The sequence below is a fragment of the Sus scrofa genome, chromosome 9 (assembly GCF_054392235.1).
Source record: "Sus scrofa isolate SSC_HxYL_T2T_F1_AM1 chromosome 9, Sscrofa_HxYL_maternal_Yorkshire_Landrace_v2.0, whole genome shotgun sequence".
NCBI lineage: Eukaryota > Metazoa > Chordata > Mammalia > Artiodactyla > Suidae > Sus > Sus scrofa.
In genome coordinates, this window is record NC_139391.1 from 122208738 (window position 1) to 122230662 (window position 21925).

General features: G+C 48.0%; 1 protein-coding gene and 1 long non-coding RNA gene across 23 annotated transcripts in view; one reads left to right on the forward strand and one right to left on the reverse strand.

Annotated features, from left to right (window-relative positions):
- Positions 1 to 21925, forward strand: part of LOC102162878 (uncharacterized) — a 462928-nt gene that overhangs the window by 160253 nt on the left and 280750 nt on the right. The window lies entirely within an intron of this gene.
- The window catches only part of TNR (tenascin R), a 416877-nt gene that overhangs the window by 34940 nt on the left and 360012 nt on the right, over positions 1 to 21925 (reverse strand). For all 10 annotated transcript variants that reach the window (XM_084977657.1, XM_021063666.2, XM_013989629.3 and 7 more), the window contains 6 exons: positions 14749 to 14934; positions 4681 to 4770; positions 3381 to 3644; positions 2500 to 2769; positions 1177 to 1296; positions 187 to 333 (listed from right to left, as the gene is read on the reverse strand). In XM_084977657.1, the coding sequence (XP_084833783.1) occupies positions 187 to 333; positions 1177 to 1296; positions 2500 to 2769; positions 3381 to 3644; positions 4681 to 4770; positions 14749 to 14934 (1077 nt within the window). The remainder of the gene's footprint in view (positions 1 to 186; positions 334 to 1176; positions 1297 to 2499; positions 2770 to 3380; positions 3645 to 4680; positions 4771 to 14748; positions 14935 to 21925) is intronic.

Below are 21925 nucleotides of genomic sequence, written 5' to 3' on the forward strand. Positions count from 1 at the left end.
AAGGGGAGACAATTGCTGACTGCTTTGCATAACGGTGTGAGTCAGTGTGATCCCAGGAGTGGAGCCTGGTATCCTGGAACCACTGTCATGTGCATTAGCCGGAATAACTTCAATTTTGCCTCTTCTGTTGGTCACAGGTCCTCAGCCAGGGTGCTGACTTGGGCTGTGACAGGGAGACATGCCCACCTGTGTGCACGAGGGTGCAGATGCGCTCACTCTCCTCCCTGCCCCGCACGCTGTTGAGGCTGATTTCATATTCGGTAGCTGGGTACAGCTTGGTGATGGTGAATTCTGTCACTGTGTTGGGCACCACTGAGCTGTCCAGGCGTCCCACTAAGAGCAGAAGCCAGAGTTAAAGTTCAGTCGCTCCCGCATTGACGCCACTCATCGTACAGTCTACATAGGAACTCCTGGTGGCGCTTGGTCTTGAAGCCCTGATGGGTGCAATGCTCAGCACCCAGTGGGGGGAGGGGTGGCCTGGAAATGTTGGATGTTGAACAGACCTTGCATGCTGATCCCACTCCCTCCTTTTATAGGTTCCCAGGAACAAAGAGAAAAACCATTATTTTAAAAGTGGTTTTCTAACAAGCTGGTCCTAAAGCAGTATAGAGGGCATGACTGCCAAGAGTGGTCCATGCAGCCCAGAGACAGGGTAGTCTGGCAAATTCTCTCACCCCCTCACTGGCAGCGAGTGTACCCTCCACTTCATTAACAATTCCACATGCACCAGCAAGAACTGGCAGGATGCAGGTGAGGTCTGGGCCAACTTCTTCTGACTCATAACTTGGCTGGAATGGCAGTAATGAGGCCACTGTCACTGTGCTTCCCTTCAAGGCTCCATCTGACTCTGAGGTATCTTTAGGTGTGCCCTGGGGGTTTTAGGCTTGGGCTTTAATCCTTAGAAAAGTGCATGTCACCCTAGCTCTTGGCAGATTCTTTTAGAGTTCCTTGTTTCTCACTACACTGTCTGGATAATGGTGACCAAGTACCATGCTTCACTCTACTGGTGAAGGGCCTGCTTTCTGAGTAACTGTATCAACCCACTCTCATTCTGATGGAGCATGCTACAGAGAGGGGGGAAGATGCCTGCAGCGGGGTGAGATCTTCTGGGCTATTCTAGTTCTCCCATAATAATCTTCATCCAGCTGCAGTAGTGAAATCAATAAACTTTATTACCTTGTGTTGGCCGATACGATACTCGATAGTAATCAAAAGATGCAACAGGAGGACTCCAGGAGACCATAACTGAGTCCTTGGTCACATTGCTAATTGTGATGTCTTTGGGTGGATCGATTCCTACGAGGACCCAGGTGGTCATGGGAGAAAGAGAGAAAAGCACAGTGTGAAAAAGAAATCCTACTTTTGGTTTTATGTGGACCAAGAGCTAATGGTACCCCAGAGGCAGGCAATAATTTACTTTATCCTAGGGCATTCTTAAAACCATGATCAGGGTGAAGTCTCACCTGAAACCTCATAGGTATGGCCAGAGCCATGCTCCTGGAGAATATTTTAACAACATGAAGTCAAGCTGTCAAGGTCTGTGCCTGTGCAGCAACCATTTCCTATCTGAAGGCCAATTGGGGAATTTCCTTTAAGTTTGTATGTTTTGTTTTGAACTGGGAGTCATGGTCATTTTCTCCAGGGCAACTTCTCTTAGACAAACCCAACTCTGCCTCTATGTCTTATTTTATTTTATTTATTTATTTTTTATCAACTACCTTTTGTTCAATTTAGAAAAATTGCTATTGACTGTGGAGGGATTTCAGAGCACAAGTCCAGAACGAATCCACTTTCCTAAATTGTATTGTATTTATGCTGTATTTTTGGTTTTGACTACTGGAAGATTGCAGGGGCAAAACCAGCTGAGTGTTTAATCCACTTGTTCAGTTTGTGAGTTCTTGGGAGGATGTAGGAAACCACCCAAACACACATGTCCTCATCCACATGCACACTCATATTTGTGATTGTATTTGAGGAGGATGAGATGCGAGCGAGCCAGTTCATCTCAGAGTACCTGTGTTTTCCAAACGACATGCAGATCAACCCCATTCTCAGAGTATCAGCTTTCTATGTGTTTGCATGTTAGTCCCATAGGATTCTGAAGAAGCATCATTCATATCAGCGGACTTACTGGGCTGCTAAGAGATGGCTCTCCAGAACAGGAACAGATGTCTCCTCATTGTAGAAGGGTTTCCTCTTGGAGACTAGCTCTCTCTAGGACCTTCTCCTAAGTTGGTAGCGGGAGGACCTCTGGACCAATGCACTCAAGCCCTGGCCTCCTCAAGACATTGAACCATCCTGCCTCCTTTAGAAGCTTCCTGTCTTATACATTTTGTGAAGCCCTGGAAGAGGTGGCTCTTTCAGAACAACTCATGGACCCTCACTAGACAAACGAGATAATCTCCTACTTCTACGGCTTTCTCTTTGTAAGTCATTGACTTGTCAAAGGTAACTGTGAGAACCCCCTTCATCACTGGCCATGAAGTCCTGCAGCCTCACCTGTGGTGATGGAGCCCACGATGGGCTCAGAAGTCACTGTGCCATGGACGGCCACCAGGTTCACAATGTACTCGGTGGCTGGCTGCAGGTCCGTCAGGACAGCATGCCTCTTGGTGGCATCCAGGGAGACCTCCATCATCTCTTCCTCTTCATCCCGGGGACTGTAGTTCAGAATGAGTCTGTCTGCTGGAGGGGATGGGTCGCTCCAGGTGATGTTCACACTGGAGGAGGTCACGTGAGAAAAGTGCAAATGGGAGATGGGGCGGAAGCCTGCAAAGCAGAGGACATGGATGGTTCTTAAATACCGGTGAGGTGGTGAGGCCACTGGAGTAGAAGTGCCATCTGACTGAAGAGATCTGCTTTCCTGGTTAGTAAGGACTACACCTTCACCTGATGACCCAGAGTTCCCACATCCTCACTCCTGTCCTGTCCACCCTCCTTTCTTCAAGCCACACACTGAAAAATGAACACTCTCAACAGTGTAAAACTGGCATTATCTCTTTGAGTTATTCATAATACTGATCTAGGATCTAAAGCCTCTATCCTGGAAGGAATTTAACATGATCCCATGGATCCTCTGAATACCCACTGGTTTAGTGCAGGCAGAGAAAGATGAACTGAAGCAACCACTATGTCCAGCCTATAGGAAACCAGACCCCAAATTTCAGGCATGTAGGTAGCCTTGTTCATCTCTCCCTTTCCTTCCAACCATTACCTCTTGAGGTATTTATTAGTTTCTCTTATAGCTCTTCTTTCTCTATCTACATTCTTCCTTTCTCTAAAGCAAATGGGGCTTTGGAAGAGTGAGTTTCCCTGATGACTTTCTCACACTAAGATCTGTCAATCCCTGGATGCAGCTGAGATTTCTGCTGCTCTGGCACCTGTGAAGGCATCCACAGTGGACTCCAAGCTCTGCTGCCGACCCCTCTCCGCTGTGATTGAAATGATGTACTCTGCCCCGGGCTCTAGGTCTGTCAGTGTATATGAGGTCCTGTCCTTGGGCACGGTGACTTCCGAGGCGATCCCAGAGGATGGGGTAAAGGTGATTCTGTAGTGGTCAATGGGGCCACTGGCCTTGGTCCAGATGAGGGAGATGGAGGTTTCTGAGGAGGCTGTTACCATGAGGTCTCGAGGGCTGTCAAGTTCTGTGGATCAACATAAGTGGTCTCTTTTACATAAGTTTCACACAAGGGCCAGTATTTATTGGAATTGGACTCCCTGTGGATTTCTAAGCTATCAGCAGGTCTGCTGACTATGAAGACTGGCTTCTCATTGCTGACCTCACACTTTGTTAAGCACCTTCCCTTTGAAAGTTGGCCAGGGGCTTGGCATATAGATGAATAATCTACAGAAAAGCATCAGTAAACTCCAATGCCACTAGAATACATGCATCTTTGGGATAAAGCTGGCTGCTGATTTTTAAGCTCTCCACATTCATTTTCTCCAAGCCTTTCTCAATGAGCCAACCAGGGCGAAACAGGAGCCACCATCAAGTAGAGATATGCTGTTCCTGGCAACCATAGCTACCTCTGTTCCTGATGCCATTTTGACTGACCTGGCCATGGGTGTGCAGGCAATAAGCCCTGAGGACTCCTGGGGCCCCATGTCCACATAGCTCTCTAAGAGGTTGTCTATTCTGAATAGCCCTGGGATGGAGATGGGTTCAAAATCCCCAGCCCAGCCCAGGCTGCTTGTACCTAGGGTACTTAAAGTGATTTTGGAATGTGCCCAGGATTTAGATGAAAAACTGCTAGATCCAGAATAGCAAGGGTCTCAGTGGGTTTTTCCATTGCCCTTAGACTGAATGGGTTGCTTCTAAGTCTAGACCTTTACCCTGTGGCCTTTCTGAGGGCTTCTGTCCTACATGGTGAGGAGTGCCACATTTTGCCTGCTGTTGGGTGCTCTAGAAGGTCTTGCTACGACACCAGCCTATATGGGATTTTCCACCTCTGCTCTGTACAGCTGTGGGCAGCCTTTCAGACCAGGGCGACCATGCACAGATCTGTGGGGAAGAGGGTGGGACCCCATCCCGCATGTCAGATATCAGAGGTTAGGCACGGGGACCCCGAGAGCTGAAGAAAGATGTTCCTAGGCTGATAATAGTCACATGGGCACCTGGTCACTAGGGACCTTGCCTTCTGACCAATCCTTGCCTCCTTCCACACAAGCCCTCCTACTCACCCGTCCTGGCATTCATGGTGGCTGGTACACTTTGCTGTGAGCTCATGACGGCAGATATTCCAACTCCATACTCAGTGCCAGGCACCAGATCTATTGGTAGATGCAGAAAAAAATGTTATTCCATGTGTGTTGGGGGTGGAGAGGCTGAATGGAGGGAAGCGGATGACCTCAGGCCCTTGTTCAGATCTTGTGTTTAATCCTTCCTGAATCCCCCTCATAATTTTACCTATTAGGAAATCCCAGTTTTGCCACTTAGGAAATCCATATCAAGTCAACAGGATGAACCGGTCAGTGCAGAGCTTCCTTCTTGCTGCTGGTCTCCTTGGAGGGCATTGAAGCTGCCCTTGTCAGTGACCTTCAGAATATGCTCTCCTGTGGAAGGTTTCCTCGAGTCTCAGGTTGGCTATAACTGGTGAAGGGATTTCTTGCTTACATTGTGAATTGGGGGAATTGTAATTGAAAAGGACTGTGTGGACAAAAGCCTTTAAAGTATTTGTGGACATTGTGGATAAAGACTGAGCTGCACCTTTTATAGATAGGGACTGGGGCCATATAGAGACTCTTGCATCCCTTCTGGGTAGCAACTGTGGATGGACTCTCTTGCCGAGCACAGGGCTGTCAGGCCTTTAATGCAGGGCCATGCAGAAGTCCTATTGCTCTGGGCTCCCTACCAAGGTCTGTAATGCTGGCCCCAGGGTACTTAAAGCTATAGAGTCATTGTTAAGATGACTTATGGGGGACTACGAAAAAAAAATGGAAAAACTGTTCAACTACAGAATATAAGCCTCTCTGGGGAAATGCTTTAGGGTTCGATACAGAGGATCGCTGGGAGCCTCCCAGAATGCCTGGAATTATCTGAGGTCTCCCTACCCTTTCCTACCACCATTTTCAGATTAACTGGTTTGACTGGTATATTAATTTCATATTGCTGATGCAAAAAACGGCTCTATAACCTAGAGGCTCAAAACAACACACTTCTGTGATGTTACAGTTCAGGAGGTCTGAAGTCTAAAGTAATTCAGCAGGGCTGCATTCCTTCTGGAGGTTCTAGGATAGAATTTGTTTCTATGCCTTTTCCATCTTCTAAAGTTGCCCTCATGCATTGGGTAATGACCCCTTAATCCTTCTTCAAAGCCAGCAGCATAACAGTTTCAAATCTGGTTTTCTGTCTGTGCTCTGCTTCCATGGTCCCATCTTCTACTGTGACTTTAGTCTCCCTGCATCCCTCTTATAAGGACCTATAAGGACCCTCATGATGACATTAGCCCCACCTAGATCATTCAGGATAACCTCTCTATTTTAAGATCCTTAATCACATCTACAATTTCCTTTTTGCCATGTAAGATGGCATAGTCACACGTTCCAGGGATTAGAATGTGAACATCTTCGTGGGTCATTATTCTAGCATCAAACTAGCGTCAACCTCACCCTCACTTATTAGGTCTGGGATTGTAGGAAGATGCAACAAGATGAAACCACACCTGTGGGGCCCCTCACTGTCAGCTTGATTTCTTCTGGGAGGTTCTTTTTGGGGCCGTGTGTGGACTCAACAGAAGCAAGGCTGATGATCATGCTATTCTGCACATATATGAGATGTGTTCTTTTCGAAGTACCAGAATGGAATTTCATCAAGAAATGTGTGTGTGGGGGGGTGTCTTTTCACCATCTTCCCTTCATTTCATCCCTTCTCCAGAACAGCTGCTGTGATTTCCCCAGGATCTCTGAGGTAATAGGAAAGGCATCAGGCAGCATTTCCTCTACAAATGGCTTAGTTTAAGGAAGGTGAACTCTGTGTGGCAGCCAGAGGGCCCTGCCCCCTCCTCAAGATGGCTTTGGTCCAGCCTGTGCAATGCATCCCCCATGCTTGAGTATGGCAGCACCCACCAGGCCTTACTGACCAAGCCTTCCTGAAGGTATATGTTACCATTAGCCCTCTTTCCCCCTTCTCAGACCATCTCCCTTCATTCCCTAACCTTTAGTTCCTCCTTTCTCTAAAGTGTCAGCGCTGGTGGAGGTGACTTTGACTTTGAGGTCTTCCATACTAAATGTGCTGATGTGTATTAAGTACAGTGCCTGGCCCATCATGATGGGAGCCAGTGTTATTACTACCTTGCCCAGAGAACTATGGCAGGATTTTGAGTCCTTTGTCGGTGAGCCCCAGGCAGGTACAGGTTGGTCCTCAGCATACCTGTTGTCAGTTTGCTGAAGCATAGCCTGGTGGCTCTGATGAACCAGTGATTCAGGGCATCCTGGCGTCAGTGGGACCTACCCCTGGCTGGGCGGAGCACTTGCCGCTAGATTGAGTTGGGCGGCTGCCACGCCCCCAGATCCGTTGGAAGCACACATTTATCTCCTTCAGTATGTCAGGCGAGTCCCAGGTACATCCTTGGTTGGAGAAATTAGATTACCTTTGGGACACAAACTACTTTTCTCAGACAACTGATGGAGACCTTCAATTGCCTGTAATGAAGTAGAAATTCTCCGACGTAGACAGAGGGTGACAGATTGAAGGAAGAAGACAGAAATTATATGTTGCCAAACAGATCTAACATGTAACGTTTTCATCCCAGTTTCTTATTTATGAAGCTTAAATGAAATGTTCAATAATTTACAATGGAAGCATCTTCTCCCAGAAAACTGCAGAGTGGAATTTAAAGTACTCTCTTCCCAGGCTTTCTGTCTAGGGGATGGGGAAGGGGGACTAGCTTATAGGTTCCTGCCTGCTGCTTTCTTTTGATTTTCAGCAGCTTTCTTTCTGTGCTACAAGTGAATTGTTGCTGTTTGCCAGCAGGTACAATGCACTTCTGCTAGAAAAGAAAATGCATATCCGAGGCATATCCACTATACTTATATATGAGCACACGGAGGACTCCTAGGGGTTTCTCACTTTTTAAAGACCCCATTGCTCTCTGTCAATGCTCCTTTTATCTTTCCATCCAGCTCCTGCAAGTGCCAGCATATGAGTGGCTCTGTTCTCTTTCTTAACAATAGCTCAGAAAAGTTGTCCCATAGGAAACCACCACTCTCCATCCCTTATAGAACTTCCTTTGTTCAGCTTGGAGGGTGACACCTTCCGCAACTCTCTCACCAGATACCCATTCTTCTTCGAACTCCCTCACAGTTCATTCACTCAGCAAACATTACTGAGGGCTTTCTTTGTGCCAGGCAAAAGGCTGTGTTCTGGGGATACCAGGGTGAGCTGAATGGACCCACCCTTGCCCTTAATGAAATAAGAGATCTGTAACTGGAGAAGGAAATTAATCCCTTATTGAGCACCCATAACATGCCAAGAACTGAGCTGCATGCAATAGGTAATCTAGAAGAATAATGAAGAAGAGAGTAAAGCAAGGAGGGATAAAAATCAAAAGAGAATTTTGAGTGTCTGAGGGCCAAAAGGACAATTATCAACTATAGTTTTTTAGAGATTCATACACATTATCTTATTTTCCCCTGCAACTCTGCCAGGAGGGCATTACTTACGAGTAAACAGAGGATTCAAGAGGTCCATTTCTTGACCAAGTTTGCAAAATTAATATACATTAAAACTAGGTTTGGAACCCAAGTTCATTGTTCTCTCTGACATGTCATAGCATGGTCCCTGACCCTAAGAGTCTTACAGGCTCGTGGAAGGAAGTGGAGTAAGCAAATTGGAATTTGAAGGCCACTTGATACTACACCAAGGGCTGCTAACTCAGAAATCCATTTCAGAAGGGGGATGAGCTCAGCATCAGCGTGGGCTGGAGTAGCCAGAGAGGGCTTTCCAGAGAAGGGACTTGAATGGAACCTTGCACGCTATCCAAGATGAGGGAAGGTTGAGGGAGAGGGATGTGGAATTCTCCGGCAGGCAGGATGGGGCATGGTGAGCAGGAAGAGATTAATTAGAGCTAGAGCCAGGGGACCTGGCAAGTTCTCACCTGCATTGCAAGGACTGTGGGCGGGTAGCAAAGGCAGAGTGACTCACTTCCCTCTTTTTAGGAGACCTATTCTTCAGCCTTCCTGCTGTTAGCAGGAAAGCAGTGGGGAGAAGGAGGCCCAAGAAACAGAGATTATTGTGCCAGAAAAAAAAAACATGAATAAGACATCTGGTGTCTGCAGGCTTCCTTGGGTTCAGGTGGACATGCAGAAATAGGGATCCTTTCCATCTCTAAATCCCTGGGCTCATCTCCAGAATATCTGTCAAGTTCAAATCTATCAAACTGGGTGCAGGATTTGGTTGGCTCGAGTGCATTTGGCAGACATCTGCCTTTCAAGTTTGCAGTCAATCTCTTAGTTTTCATAGCAATTATATTATACTGTTATTGTTTTCTTGTTGGTCTCCTCACTAGACTCTTAGGTCTTTGGGTCAAGGGATTTGATTTTTAATTTTTTAATTCAGTATGTATAGTGAAAAACTATGATGCATGTCAGCATGGTGGGGGCAATGGTGGTATTGGGACCGTTGGGAAAACTTCCATGAGAGAATATTTGATCTGGGTTTTAAAGGATCGGGGGACATTTGCTTGCAGAAAAGGGCATTGCAGACTGAGGAAATAACATATGCCAAAGTAGATCTGGTAAAATAATCCATGAAAACCAGGGAGCTAATATAGGGCCCCTCACAGGGAAATTTCCAGCAGGGAATTTGGGTACCAGAGGTTTCATAGATGGGAAGATATTTGGAGACAGGATCTTCTGGGAACTCCTGAAGTCTACTTTTTGATGTAATGAGGTCCAAGCTCCCAAGCTCCCCTTTCTCATCTTCTTGGATAATGGTAGCTGCTTCTCCAGGGTTCCCTGCAATGAGTCAGGCTCTGGAGAACATCTCCCTGCTTTTTGGGTGTGGATGATAGTCAAACATCAAGAGAAGATTCTGCACAGACTTAAAGGAAGGGTCTGGTCCCACAAACCTATACTGAAAAGGAAATCGCCCAGGAATGTTCTCAGATGCAACTTTCTTGTTGCCAGTGGGATTAATGAGGAACACGGGCCATCACCTCCATTCCTACAAAACATCCCATTGCCAGGCCTTTGCTGTAGCAGGCATCTCCTGATGAAGAAGCCAAAGCAGAAATGGAAGAATTCCCACCTGACTTGACTCCTGGTTCCCTTGCACCAGCCCTTTAACACAAATAAGGGGACAGCAGCCCTGACTCTGTGAGCAGGAGGGTGGGGAAGCCTCCATCCTTTCCTCTCTTCTGTGTGGGTCTCTGCAGCCCCTGGAAGGTGGTGCAGTGCTCAGAGGGTGCCTTACCGAAGCCACCACTTGGGGTCACTGTGACTTCGCCCAGAGCAGGCTCTGCATGGTCTGGCCCAGGCCCCAGGCTCCTGCTTGACTCCTCCTCCTCAGAAGAGCTGCAGGGCCTGGAAGGTCTGGCACAGGGTCTGGGGCTTGGGCCCTGGCACATCAGGGAGTGCAGGCAAGGTGAAGTGAACATCAAGTGCCTCGGTCAGTGCTGATTTGCCAGCTGGACTCCTCAAGGGGTCTCGGATTTCCTCATGGAAAATTCTCTTATGGACAAGCACCTCGAGGAGCCCACCTTCTCACCACAAGACCGCCACTTGGGCCCCAAGGAGACAACGTGGAATTTGGTAGAGGCCTTGGTTTCCTGCCCCCAGCATCTAGAGGGCTGGAAGGGGGCAATTTTCAGGGCCTGACTGGGATGTGCTTGTCAACCACAGCTGTGTGTGTGTGTGTGTGTGTGTGTGTGGCTGGCTGGCTGGCTGTAGGTCTGTGTTTTCTCGCCATCCGATGTTGCACCGTGAGGTCTGTAGGAAGCTTTAAACCCCTGGGTTTCCTAGTCCTGTTGATGATTCTTCTGATTAGCAGCCTGTTGACCACAGATCAGGTAGTCAGGATGCAGAGAGAAGCACCTGGTTGGGAGGCGTCATCAAGAGGCGTGCAGGGGGCACCCTGTGGGGGTGAGGGAAGTGGTGACCAGGCCCTGGAGCTGGGAGAAAGCCCAGTGCTCATGTGGCCGTACAGGCCAGCCCTTCTGCCCCTCTCCCGGCCATAGGGCTCCTCAAGTGTGGGCTTCTTTTCCCAAGGGAGGACCAGGCAAGAGACTGCAGGTGGCTGAAGACAAACCCCTGCCCCCTTTTCCCAAGACACTGCAGCCAAGGCCTTTCTGATGATAGATGAGTAGAGTCCCCGCAGATGCAGAGGCCAGGGCAGGGTTTATCATTTGCCTTGGTCCCAGGCAGGGCTTTTGTTGTTGTTGTGTGGTTGGTTGCCAAATTCCAGGCAAAGAATGAGAATCTCCTTTCTTTTCTCCCCTACTTCCTTCCTTCCTTTTCTCCCTCTCTCTCTCCACCGAGAGTTTTCTGTATGCTTTATTGTGTTTCTTAGACAACAGTAGTGGCGCCAGTCTCTGGTACAGGCTGCCAGTTCTAGCCTAGAGGGAACTTGGTGAGCCCATAAGCATGTGATGCTTGGGGACCCCTTTGGGACTCCAGGTATGGTACACAGGCCAAGTAGACATCATCCTGGCTGGGAGGCTGAGCCTAAAAAAAGACTTATCATTAAGGACACAGAAATCACCAGAGCAGAGAGAAAAAAAAAAATCATTGCAGACAGAGTCTGTTGTTCAGAAACAAATTCCTACTCCAGAGGGAATTTGCTGGGCATTGCCTAGAGAGAATAATGGAAAAGAAATACTTGGTATTCTGTGCCCCGACCTGCTTCTGTGTTGCAAAGGGTGAGGTATATGATGGGCGGGGGGAGGGGTGCGGCTGGGGGCCACTGTGAGCCCTAAGTGTGCCTCTGAGACCTGGAGTAAGGGGCCTGTATTCCACAGGGAAGGGGTAAATGGTGGCTGTGGAGACCAGGGCTTCTGCTGGGAGTGTCAGGTACAGATGCCACAGGGTGAAGGACTTAAAGTTGGCTGGCTGTGAGCACCCCTGAGGGGCTTCCAAAATGCAGGCTCTGACTCTGCAGATCTAGTGGGGGCAAGGTTCTGACAGCTTCTGGGGTGATGTCCTTGCTGCTGGTCCCCACGCCCCACTTTGAGAAGCAGGGTCTCCCCTCTGGCCACACGTACCACAGGAGGTCCTCCCAAACCATCATTTGGCTCAGACTTTCTCCTCTGCCTCCTTCTTCATCCTCATCCACGAATTGAGCACTTCGCTATGTTAGAAGAACTACCTTAAACTCATGAAGTATATGGTCTCATTAAAGCCCTATGACAACACTAGAGGCAAATGGCATCATTCCCCTTTTACAGATGATGAAACAGAGGCTTCAGACTGTTGATTCCATGGCCCCAAATCACACAGGAAGTAGCTGAGCCTAAATACAGAATCTAGAGTCCCAACTCTTAACATGTTCCAAAGAACTGAGAATCCAAATAAAGTTAGTGCAAGAAAGAATGGGACTTTCTGCTAGGGTCCCAGTTATTTTTGATTAGAGGGTGGGAATGGGCAGTGTTGGAAATTTCTAGTCCTACATGCTCTTTCTGGCCAGAGAGGAATCATTTTAGGGGAGCCTGGAATGCCCTTCTCATTGTGGCCAGGGTCTTGTTTTATATCTACAAGCCAATAATTTCTTTGGAATCAAAACCAGACAGACGAAAAACCCAAAACAAAAAGTTTCAGAAAGCTGAAAATCTCTGTTTTTTGGCATCCAAGTTGGGGAGTGAGGGAGAAAACACAACTGTTTAGAGCTGGGGTCAAACTTCTCCCTTTCTTCTTCTTCCCTCCCTCAGAATCTTTCCTTCTCTTCCCCTGGGTACCACAGCAAGAGCGCCAGCTATCCTCGTAGTGTGCATCTCAGCGTGTACAGGCATGCTTGATTTCCTTACATGACTATAATCCCTTTTTAAATCACATAAGGCTATTTGCCTTTATAAATCTTCCCAGCAGTGAGCTCCCTGGGATAATTATGTGTAATATATATTTATACTTTTATTTCATAAGCCCAACGCAAATCAAAAAAAAAATCAACCTCTCTGAGCTCCTGCCTCCATAATAATCTTTCTGTTCATTGCAAGTCGGCAGCATTTACATTTTGATGACCGTCCCTTCCATGTTAGTCCTTTAGTAAGGAGAGGCCAAGAGAGGGGCTTTTGCCTAGGATTCAGAACTTCCTTTGCGTCATGGCCCCCTTACTTGCTTTGCGAACCTGGGCAAGTGTCCAAGCTCCCTGAGCCTCGGTTTCCTCATCCATAAAATGTGGATGCTAACATTCTTCATGAGATTATTGTACAGATTAAGCTGAAACATTTTCTGGAATAACAAATGATCCGTAGATATAAATCTTTTTTTTCCCCCCCTGGCAATGGGAAATAATCAGGATGTGACTAAGTTCTTCTCTGTAGCTCTCATGATTTTACAGTATATCCTCCATCTGAATAGCTAGCCGTCATCTCTGTAAAATTGCTAATTGCCAAAGCAGCCTGCGGCTCCAGGCAGGGGTGGGCTGCGCCTAGAATCCATTCCCTCCTGTATCATTTCAGTTTTTTTTGTTTAGCTTAATTTTTGTGAGTGTCTCCAGCTCTCTGTAAAGGCCCTCCACCAGCTGGTCTGTTCCTGCTATGTTTAATTCACCCCCATTAACCTGCTTGGTCAGCATATCTTTCCATCTTCTTGCTGTGTTTTCAGGGGTGCGTCTGTCTGGGAAAAGCATTTATTATATTTATTTTAACTGGCCTCGTTTGGCAAGGCGGTCTGGGACTTCAGCTGAGGAGGAAAACAGCTTTGATTATTGTGCCCTTGTTTACTGTACGCACTCTTTGCTGTGTATCCCTCGTCGACTAAGGCGACTAACGCTTTTGGAAGAAGCCAAGACGCAGGATAAACAGTCTCTGTGAGCACACTGGCTTCCCCTGGTCCATGGCTGCTCTGCACAGTCTCCATCTGAAAGTCAGGTCCCACACATCTGGTCATCTAGCTTTCAGTGAAGCCTAGGAGGTAGGTTTTCCTGGATGAGTGTGTCTAAGGCTCCAGGAGGAGCACTGGTTGGGCTTCATGTCCTCATAGGGACAGGGTATGCTCCTGGCCAAGCGTCGTGGTGACTGGGGGCATCATCTTAGTTCACAGAACTATTAGCTCTTTCTCTGACTCTAGCCCTGCCTCCTGACCACTCTCTGCCTCTGGCCTTGCCCTCCTCCCTCCGTTCTTCACAAGGTTTGTAACTGCACAAACCTAGTCCTTACATCACCTTAATTAAGTCCTCTCAGCAACTCCCCAATCACACTCTTTATAGGGGACATAAAGTAGGATCAAGCCTCTTGGAGCCAATGCCCCAGTCATAGTGAACACATGCAGTTTCTCTTGTTCATTCATTCATTCATGCATCATTTATCTAGGACCTAGTTGGTGCTAGATGCTGGATGCTGGGGAGTCGTGATGAGCAAAAACAAACATGAGCTTTCACAGAGCTCTAGGTCTAAGCTGGAGACCGACAATCTGATCCTCACAGCCACAAGCCTACAATGATCACCTGAGGAGTGCTGTGAGGTGAATGGTAACCAGCAAGATGAGGCTGCCAGACAGGACGACCTGGCCTCTCCCAAGAAGCAGGCAGAGTTCTAGGGAATTGACAGTGAACTGAGAGCTAGAAGAGAAGCTGCCCTCATGAGGTGAGGAGGGTGGTGGGAGAACCTGGCAGGCAGAGGGGACATCACATGTCAAGCCCTGTGGCAGAAGGGAGAAGGCATTTGAGGACCTGAACAAAGTAGACCTAGAGCACAGTGAGCACCAGTGGACATGGGAGGGAGGGGAGCCTGGTGTGTGGGCTGAGTAGGGGGTTTGGAGTTTATTCTGAGAGTAACTCAAGTTCCTAAAATGCATGCACAGTGGGATGGCAAAATCAGAAATGTCCTTTGGAAAAATCACTGATGGCATGAAGAGGCGAGTAGGGGGGCAGGAGAGAAAGTGGGGAGGTTATTGCAGCGGTAAAGATAAGAAGTGATAGTAACTAAGACCAGGTGATGGCGGTGCAATGCAAAACAGTAGACGGATGTAATGGGTGCTTGAGAAATTAAATCAATGAGATTTGGTGATCGTTGGATATGGGGTGGGAGGCCAGGGGAGAGAGTTGTGAGGGTATGAACTCAGGAACCACCGTGCCCCCAGCAGTCTGGTCTTTCTCACCTGTGAGCGTGGCTCTGGTGGTTGGACCGATGCTCTTGGGGACCATCAGTTCATGGTACTGCTCGCCTGCCAGGGTGCTATACACAACCTTGTACTCCTGAACCTCTGCTTCACTGTTGTCCCACTCAAGGTCAAGGCTGGTTGCTGTACGGGAACCAACCCGCAGGTTCTTAGGGGCATCAATCTCTAAAAAAAAAAGGCAGACATCACCAACATCACATAGGATAATATCCATTTGTCATGTACCTTAAACTTGAATAGTCTTTAGGGTGGGAGCCCCCTGGTTCAGGTTTGAGTGAACCGGGTTGGGGGCTGCCCTCAGGTTTTGGTCTGCCAGGCTGGCCGTGACAGGTTCTGTGGGCAGGTTGGAGAGTTTTACTTGCGAGTTAAATATCAACACACTTCATATCTCCCCAATTCCTAATCAGGAATTCTAGCAGTATTCTAGAAATTGTAGTTTCTAACCATTACAAATAGTATCACAAGCTTAAGACCAAGCAAGGAAAACTCTAGAAGGAGGAAACCAGAGATGGCATCCACGTCATTAAGGTGAAATAGAGTAATTTCAAATTTGATCACCAAACAAAAAGGAGAGGAATGATTGCAAGATTTTTATTTATTTATTTATTCTTTTATTTTATGTATTTATTTATTTCCTATTATTATTTTTTCTACTGTCCAGCATGGTGACCCAGTTACACATACATGTATACATTCTTTTTTCTCACATTATCATGCTCTATCATAAGTGACTAGACTTAGTTCCTAGTTCTACACAGCAGAATCTCATTGCTAATCCATTCCAAAGGCAATAGTCTGCATGTATTAACCCCAAGCTCCGAATCCATCCCACTCCCTCCCCCTCCCCCTTGGCAACCACAAGTCTATTCTCTAAGACCATGATTTTCTTTTCTGTGGGAAGGTTCATTTGCGCCGTATATTAGATTCCAGATATAAGTGATATCGTATGGTATTTGTCTTTCTCTAAGATTTTGAATTGTAAGATGTCTTCCCCAGGAGTTCCCACTGTGGCACAGTGGGTTAACTATCTGGCATTGTCACTGTGGCAGCTGCGGCATAGGTCACACCTGGGGCTTGGATTTGATTCCTGGCTCAAGAACTTCCATATACCATGGGTGCAGCCAAAAAAGAAAAAAAAAAAAAAGATGTCTTCTCCTGGGTTTACGTGTGTAAACACTACTGAAAGATTTTGCATATAAAGAGAGGATGTAATATAATGGAAATTAGTTTTGGAGTCAGGTCTCAGTTTAATCCCCACCTCTGACTCTTATTATAATGGGACCATGGGCAAGTCTTTATCTCACTGGGCTTTGCTGGCCACCTCTGTAAAATGGGCTAATAATACTGACTATTTAGAGCATTGTACAGATTAGACAATGCATGTAGAAGTGTGTGCCATGGTGCCTCATACAAAATTAGGTGTCCAAGCCAGGCCTCTGAAGCTCTTCCTAAGTTCCAGTAATCTGGCGACCCCAATGCTTGGTCCTGGGGGTTCCAAGAATTCCACAACAATGAAAATCCACAGGCAATGGACTTGCTAATGCAATTGTTGGAGGCTGGTTCTCTCCCAGGGCTGGTACACAACTTATAGGCTAAGAAGGTGCTGTCTTGACAAACCGTCACTTTACAAGTTCTAAATAGGTCTTGACTTTGAGACTTGAGTTTGACTTTGGAGTGGACCAGCCATTTGTTCTGAGAAAACCTAGAGTGGACTGTTTTAATTTGCAAATGCCAGGCAAGTCTCCACCGATTGTTCTTTAGGAAGATGAGAATGCTGTGAATCAATCTGAGTGCAGCTGCTGCAGAGTGAGAAGTGTTCTGTTTAGTGATGTAAATTGGGTGAATCTTTTAGCAGATTTATGCCTCTGCAGCTTATTTTTCTGAGAAACATTTCCTTACTCAGTGTGGGTTTAGCATGCTGGAAACTGCATTCTCCACGCTTTTTTTTGTGATTTTTTCAAGCAATTGGAGGGAGAGAGGGGCTTGGGTAGAGGTGCACATGGGAGGAATGCTCTGTACTGCAGGTCCCTAAATCTCAGGCTGCAGGAGAGGCTGGACCAAGGACTGAGTGGGGTTTGAGGGTGTGGCCTGAATGGAACTGGAGTAAAATGAAGTTCGTTTTGGGTTCAGGTTTGAGTTTTGTATTTCCCTACTGCTCTTCACAACTAAAGGTCCCAGACTTTGGGAGTGTTAGCCTATAGTTTTGGCTTCTGCTTTTTGGCCTTAGGGTCTGTGGTCTGTGGATGGGGGCAGTGTTTTCTCTGAAGTGATTCCAATGTCAGTGATCCCCAATGAGATCAATCCTGGGAATGGGGGCTTGAGAAGTGGGGTGGGGGCAGGAGGGGTGTCTTAGAACTGGGGTGGAATGAAATGGTTTGCTCCCCCTGGGTCTTGAATGTTGGACTTCAAGGCCTCTTCAAGGAGATAGAACTCAAAATCTCTGGCCAAGACAAGAATTACCAGACCCTTATCATCGCCCCACCTGTCTCATTGTAATGCCCCTTCCCCCACCTGGAGCAATCTGGCCTACTCCTTCCTGCCCCTACTAGGGGCATTATAACACCCCACCAACCAGCAAGTGTATTGTAAGACACCTCTATCCCCAGCCAGTCAGCAGATCAGCAGGTGTATGATAAGATCTCCCCTCTCTCCCTGAGTTATAAAAACAGACACAACCATGAGCCAGGGCCTGGGCTCTCCCTGATCATCAGGAAGTCATCCTCCTGTGCTAGTGTCTCTTCTCTCAATACACTCTTCTTTCTCTTCACCCTGCTATGAGTCTGAAAATTCTTCTTCCCACCTGCAACCCACATACGTGGACCACGACATTGAAGCCTGACCTCTAGGAGAGGTAGCTGAAGGGCACCCTGGCAAATGGGAGCTGGGCTGGTCTCTGCAATACACCAGCAAACCAGGGCCGAGGCAGAGGTCCAGCAGGGGCCCTGCAGAGGGGCTGGGGCCATGGTCTTTCATCTCTAAAACAGAAATTAGATCAAGCAGTTCTCCTGCTGAAAACTCTCCGTTGCTTCCTATTACAACTCCTAATCGTGACCTGCAGGGCTCTGCATGGTCTGGCCCTGCCTGCTTCTCAGATGGCATCTTGGAACACTCCACCCTTCCTCACTGTGTTCTGGCTGCACTGCCTTTTGTTCTACTCTTGAATCACATCAAGCTGACTCTCACCTCAGGGCTTTCACACTGGCTGCTGCTTCTCCTGGAATCCTCTTCCCCCAACCCTCACATGGCTGAGGTCACTTAGGTCTTGGTTCAAACTTCCGTTCCTCAGAGAGGCCTTTCTGACTCTATCTCATCCATTTCGTTTTTTAGCATAGTTCTGATTGAAATGATCCCATATCTTTTTTTTCTTCTTCCTTGTCCAGGTTCCCTGCTGGAATGTAATGTCCATCTTGTATATTCTGCAGTCTCTGTGCCTAGGACAGCACTTGGCACCTGCTGGGTGTTCATTAAGCACATGTGAAGTGACTGAATGAACACTGTCATCTCTCTGTCTGGTCTGCTCCCTCAAAGTTTTTGGAAAAGTCTTGTTAAATATTCCAGCTAGGGGAGTTCTCTCATGGTGCAGCAGGGTAAGGAGATGGCATTGTCACTGCTGTGGCTTGAGTCACTGCTATAGTGTGGGTTTGATCCCTGGCCCTCATGCCATGGGTGGGCCAAAAAATAAAAATATCCTAGTTGGGGACTTTGAGGATGCTTGGGACGAGGTGGTGCAGGGAAAAGAACAGCATTGTCTTGGTTGGCTGCCAAGGGCCCTGCAGGTTGAACTTGCAGAGGCATTTCCTGGGGAATCCCAGAGTATAATCCCTGCCTGGCAGGAGGACCTGGAGCTGTCATGACTTGGGCCTTTGTATGAGTTTCCTGGGGCTGCCCTAACCAAGTGCAACACACTGGGTGGCTTAAACAACAGAAATGTATTGTCTCACACACTAGAAGTCTGAGATCAAGGTGTTGGCTTCCTTCCGAGGTCTTCCAGGGAGAATCTATTCCATGCTTCTCTCTGGTGGTTTGCAGAAGAATCAACCAGAAAAATCCTAGGAATGGCCCAGCAGGGCAACCACAACCAGAGGGCAGGGAGGCTCCAAAGACTGGCCTCCGGGTTACCCTGGGCTGGCTTCTCTGTAACCACTGGCCTGGTGGCCTTCCATCAGTTCTTTCCTTTTTACCAGCGGCTCTAAGACCCAGGCAAATATCCACTCACCATGCTGGAAGCAAATCTCTGTCTTAATTGCCAGTGCAATTAGTGCACTCCTGGTGTCGAAGCCATCACCTGGAAAAGCACTTTGGCTAATTTGAATTTAAGCGGAGTTCTGAAATGACTGAGGGCCCTGCCGTGAGGGTCCAGGCACCCTCCTGTCATTCAGCCAGCACCTGCCAACCCCAGGTCTGGAGAGCTGGTCTGCAGAGCTGTCTGCAGCTCCCCGCCCCCACAACCCCCTCACCCCCTTCGAACAGAGGGGACGAGGTAGCTTGGAGGTACAGGCTGCTGCTGCACAGGGAAGGCAGACACCTAATAGCTGTCAATCTGCCAGGCAACCGGAAACAGAGAATCATGCAACCAACAGAAACTCAGGGGGACCTTGTAGGAGGCAGAATGTAATTGTCTTGAGTGGAATTTTCCTGGGCCACCAGCCAATCCCACTTCCATCTCCTCGACCTAAACATCAAGCATTTTCCTTTCATCCTGCAAATGCTCTAGAGCTCTCTTCTCCTGTTCTGCCTCTTCAAACTCCTTATCTGAGCAAAGCACAAAGAAACCACTTTTCACACAAAAACTATCTTGAAATTAAAAAAAGAATGCGGGACTCGTGGCCCTCAGGATTTCCCGCCTACTGAGTGGGTGGTTCTGTGGGGGTGCGGGAGCTGGTGGGGTGGGGAGGGCTGACCTTGAATTCACCAGGAAGGGACGTTATGGAGGCCCTGAGCAGTTTGGGTACCATGAGGGAAAAGAAGGGAAGAGAAACGTGCAGAATGTACTTCCTTTATTTTATTTTATTTTTTTGACTTTTTGCCATTTCTTGGGCCGCTCCCGCGGCATATGGAGGTTCCCAGGCTAGGGGTCTAATCGGAGCTGTAGCTGTCAGCCTACGCCAGAGCCACAGCAACGCAGGATCCAAGCCGTGTCTGCGACCTACACCACAGCTCACGGCAATGCCGGATCCTCAACCCACTGAGCAAGGGCAGGGATCGAACCCGCAACCTCATGGTTCCTAGTCGGATTTGTTAACCACTGCGCCATGATGGGAACTCCACTTCCTTTATTTTAAAGGTGTGTGCTCTGTCACTGGGCATCCCAAGATGTATTCAGTAAAACATCTGACCAGTGGCCCATGGGTGGGCTGGAATCTAGCATGGGGGCTGGAGAGAGAACCCCAGAGGGCCTCTTTCAGAATCAAACTGCCTTCTTCATTTCATCAGGTCCACAATTGCTCCCTCTTAACAGGGGAGTTAAAGGAAGGAAACCCAGGATGAGGTTCTCGGCCTCTCTCTCTCTTACCCTGGAGAAGACAGACTTCAGTGGTGTGTTTTGCAGCAGGACTGGGCAGGACCCTTCTGCTCTCCTCTCTCATGGGAGCCATCTGCTCATAGGGATCAGCTTCTAGGCTGTGAGTCCTAACTGAGTAGTCCCCCAACTTCCCCTCGGCGGGGGGCAGTTCTTGCCCAGGTCCATGGGGGCCATCCATTGGCAAGCCCATCTGACTCTAACTCTAAACTATGTCATGCTCCAATATAGGAGCTATTTTGCCCTTCATCTGTCTCATTCTTTGCCTTATTTATCTGCTAATTTTAAACACAGGTGGAGGGTAGTGGAGCTATTTATCAAACCTCTCCAAAGCCTCTTGGCTGGCTTACCCCATTCTGTAACAGGCTTTTGGGCCACCACTCAGTGAAGGATGCTTGAATTAGTGATTCTTCTTCAACTTTAACCCATCACAAGATGCTGGTTCTTGGATCTTACAGATGCTAGCAGTTTCCTTTGATCTCTGCCACAACTTGAAGTTGGCTGAGACATCCCCTGACATGTGACCTCCCCAGGGCAGGGAGGCCGAGACTGGGAATCTGGGTTAGACAGAGCCTCACTCTCAGATCACAGCCCCTGCTGACCCAGAAGGCGCCGGGCAGCCTGTCTTTGAATGGTGCCTGTCCTACTTGTGCACTAGCTGGCCAGCCTGATGGGCTCTGAGAGTGCCGGGGGCAGGCCACCATGAGACCTGGCCTTTCCAGACCGTTGGGACCGTTGGCCAAGCTCTTGAAGAACTGACAGCCCTGGGAAGGGGGAAGGTCACCCCGGCAGTGCAGGTGGCACTGATATGGGCTTCCTTCAGCTTGCCCTCTGTGGGAGTCAACCCTGCATTAGTCTTCTGGCTACTGCTCACAAAGGCAGGATGAGTCACAGACACTCAGGAGAAAGGCCTGCTTCTGCTCATGCAGGCTGTGCTGTGCACAACCCCAGGGGGCGCCATTGTGTTGGTTGCTGTGGATTTATGGAATCCTTTCAGCAATTGCAGGCAAATAGCAATGAAATGTCTCCAGGAAGAGGCACTGTACTCCTACAAAATGGCCATTTGGTGCTATTTGCAGCATGGATGGAACTAGAGACTCTCATACTGAGTGAAGTAAGTCAGAAAGAGAAAGACAAATACCATATGATATCTCTTATATCTGGAAACTAATATATGACACAGATGAACCTTTCCACAGAATGGAAACTCATGGACTTGGAGAACAGACTCGTGGTTGCCAAGGGGGCGGGGGAAGGAGTGGGATGGACTTGGAGTCTGGGGTTAATAAATGCAAACTATTGCCTTTGGAGTGGATAAACAATGAGATCCTGCTTCATAGCACTGGGAACTATAGTCACTTGTGATGGAGCATGGTGGAGGATAATGCGAGAAAAAGAATGTGTATATGTATGTATGTATGTATGTGTGACTGGGTCAGTCTGCTGTACACTCTGCTGTACTGCTGCTGTACAGCAGAGTAATGGAAAAAAATAAAAATCATTTAAAAAAAATGCCATTTGGGTTGGCCATGTGGATGTTTAAGTGACTTCAAGGCAGGCCTTTTATAAAGGAGACACCTGAGACCGTGGAGAAGAGACTCATGTCAGGTAACAGACCTGGCTGGCAGCAGAGGCAGG